We start from the raw sequence: 2,817 nt of genomic DNA on the forward strand, positions 1-2,817 counted from the left end.
CTATTCGTGAAAGGAGAAGCGTTGGAGAGAACATCAACTTATCAATACTTGGGAATCGTAATTGATGACAAATTCAAGTGGAAGGCAGCTATCAATGCCAGGAAATTATCTTTTCTAAGAGCAATAATGGCATTGAGGTCATTTGCACAAAAATCAGGGCATAAGCCACCTTTAGAAATGCTAAAAATATATCATGCCAAATGTGTCAGTACCGCTACTTATGGGGCAGGGATATGGGGCTTCGCAAATGTGACTGAACTACAAAAAATAGAAAATTCTTTTTTAAGATCCCTACTTGGCCTACCAAAAAATTCCTCCACATATGCTTGCCATGTAGAGCTGGGCATAGACTACTTAGAGGATATCTTAAAAGCCCAGCCTGTAATGCTATGGCGTCGAATCTGGGTTACTGAACAATGCCATCTAACCAGATCCAATATCTCCAAACTAGAGTTGAGAAAAGCATGCCTTTCACATTTGCGTCAGGTACGCATGTTAAAAGAAATCCATAAACCTTCTGTTCAACAGAGTTTACTGGTACAAACTGTGCTGTCCGTTGAACCCTATCTGATGTATAAAGTAACCCAATTTGAAAAACTGCTCTTGACACGTTTTAGGTTCAACACGTTCCACTTAATGGTCTCCTTTCCCATACAGAATGACTGGTCATCAAGACTCCTACCGTGCCCCTGCGATTCCCAATCGCTACAGTCAACCATACATACAACATTATTTTGCAAATTTTTTGTGGCACCCCGCAGACATTGGCTACTGCCCATATTGAAACATTGGGGCTTACGCCAATGTCGTCCAGCATACTTGGCGTTACAATATCTTGAAAATGAACTAATAGCAAAAGCAATTGCACGCTTTCTGAAATATTGTATACGTCATCGCTCTAATCTTTGATATTGTAAAGAATGAACTGAGCACAAAGAATATAAGTAAAAGTCAAGTCATTATTAATATTGTGTTTTTTATAAATTGCTTTTTTAAAAATTCCAGTTTCTTAACTGTTTTTACAAATTGAGTAAATGTGTAAAAAAAAATGTATTTTTCTGAACTTTTATGGTGTTTCTACCATTATGAAAAACCGAATAAAGTTTTATTTGATTTGATTTGATTTGTTCAACATTACTTTTTCCAACCTCATTTTATATCATCTGGTTCAATAATGTGTGTCACCACAGAATAAGGAAATTAGGAAAAAATAAAATACCATTGAACATGTTTTCATTTCACACCAAAAAAAAACTCATAACAAGCATGCCCATACATAATTTAACACCTGCAAAAACACACATGTAAAATGCTGAAATTCTTCCCTCTGTTTGTTACACATTGTTTGTATCAATACATCAGATTTGTTTGGGTAATTTTATAATGTATTAATGCTGTACATTGTCATTTGTTCAACAGCTTAAATTCTTGGAAAAATAAAATGTATCAAATCACTGGCCTGGGTATACACATTCACAACCTATTTCTGTAAACAAGTAATTCTTCATAACAGCATTGTAATGCTGAGATAGACACTTTCCACAGTGTGTGATAAACTAAATAGTTCAAACAATATATAAGACAGTACTATAACTAATTAAAATGCTTAGGCTTTTAGATTTGCTTTGCAGTCAATGGCATCATGCGTTTGGCTAATGAATTATGCCATGTTCTTTGCCTTCTTCAAAGCTTTTTTAAACTCTGTATTTTTCAGACTGTATATAATGGGGTTACATAGGGGAGTGAAAGCAACATATGACAAAGACATTATCTTATTTTCTTTTATTGAATATGATGATATTGGTCGCACGTATGTAGACAAGATAGACATATAGAATAAAACAACCACAGTAATGTGTGAGGCACACGTGGAGAAAGCTTTTTCCTTTCCAGTCTTAGACTTGATTTTCAGGATGGAAGAAGTGATTTTGCAATAAGACATAATGATAATAATAAATGATGTCATTGTCACTAATGAACCATCAACGTAGTTAAGAATTTCAATGGTGCTAGTGCTGCTGCAAGAAATCTTCAACAGTGCTGTTGCATCACAAAAAATGTGGTTAATGATGTGGGACTCACAGAAGGAGAACCTTGACATTAGTACAGGATGTGGTACTCCCAGTAGAAGTCCCACTGTCCAGCTTCCAGCAGCCAACTGCATGCACATCGCTTTATTCATGATGGTCGTGTATCGGAGGGGAACACAGATGGCGACATACCGATCATAAGCCATGACTGTCAAGAGAAGGAGCTCTGCACTTACCAGGGCAATGAAAAAATACAGCTGGAGAAGGCATTCAGTGAGAGAAACCTCAATGTCCTTTGCAAAGAAGTGGACCAGCAGTTGTGGAAAAATGACTGACGTGAAAATGATGTCGACAAATGACAACTGTGTAAGGAAGAAATACATAGCTGTATGCAAATTTGAGTTTAAGTGAATTATTATCAAGATCAAAAAGTTTCCCATTAGAGTTATGAGGTAAATCGATAAAAAGGCAAAAAAGAGTGGAATTTTCAACTGTGGAAAATCTGAAAATCCGACAATTAGGAACCCTGCAGTTGTACTCATATTTGATTCTTTCATTTATGTAGCAATGCAACACAGCTTGTTTCAGAAGACACCCTGTAAATAAATACAAAATTCACATGAATGTATTTATTGGCAAAAGGAACAGAGGGGTAAGTATGGGAATGTGATTTTTGTGTGACATTTCCAAAAATATCACATCTACTAAAGTAAACATTGTGAGCTTTCATATAATACTTTTTACTTTTAAGCTTATGATAATGCTCTTATAAAATGTACCTATGTGT

At 35.6% G+C, this 2,817-nt stretch overlaps 1 protein-coding gene across 1 annotated transcript; it reads right to left on the reverse strand.

Annotated features, from left to right (window-relative positions):
- Positions 1–1,660: 1,660 nt before the first annotated feature.
- LOC147700804 (olfactory receptor 1L4-like) lies at positions 1,661–2,587 on the reverse strand. Its single transcript, XM_086928497.1, has one exon. It carries the CDS (start codon positions 2,585–2,587, stop codon positions 1,661–1,663), a length of 927 nt encoding a protein of 308 aa, XP_086784623.1.
- Positions 2,588–2,817: the final 230 nt, after the last annotated feature.

The sequence above is a fragment of the Lissotriton vulgaris genome, chromosome 7 (genome assembly GCF_964263255.1).
Source record: "Lissotriton vulgaris chromosome 7, aLisVul1.2, whole genome shotgun sequence".
Lineage (NCBI taxonomy): Eukaryota > Metazoa > Chordata > Amphibia > Caudata > Salamandridae > Lissotriton > Lissotriton vulgaris.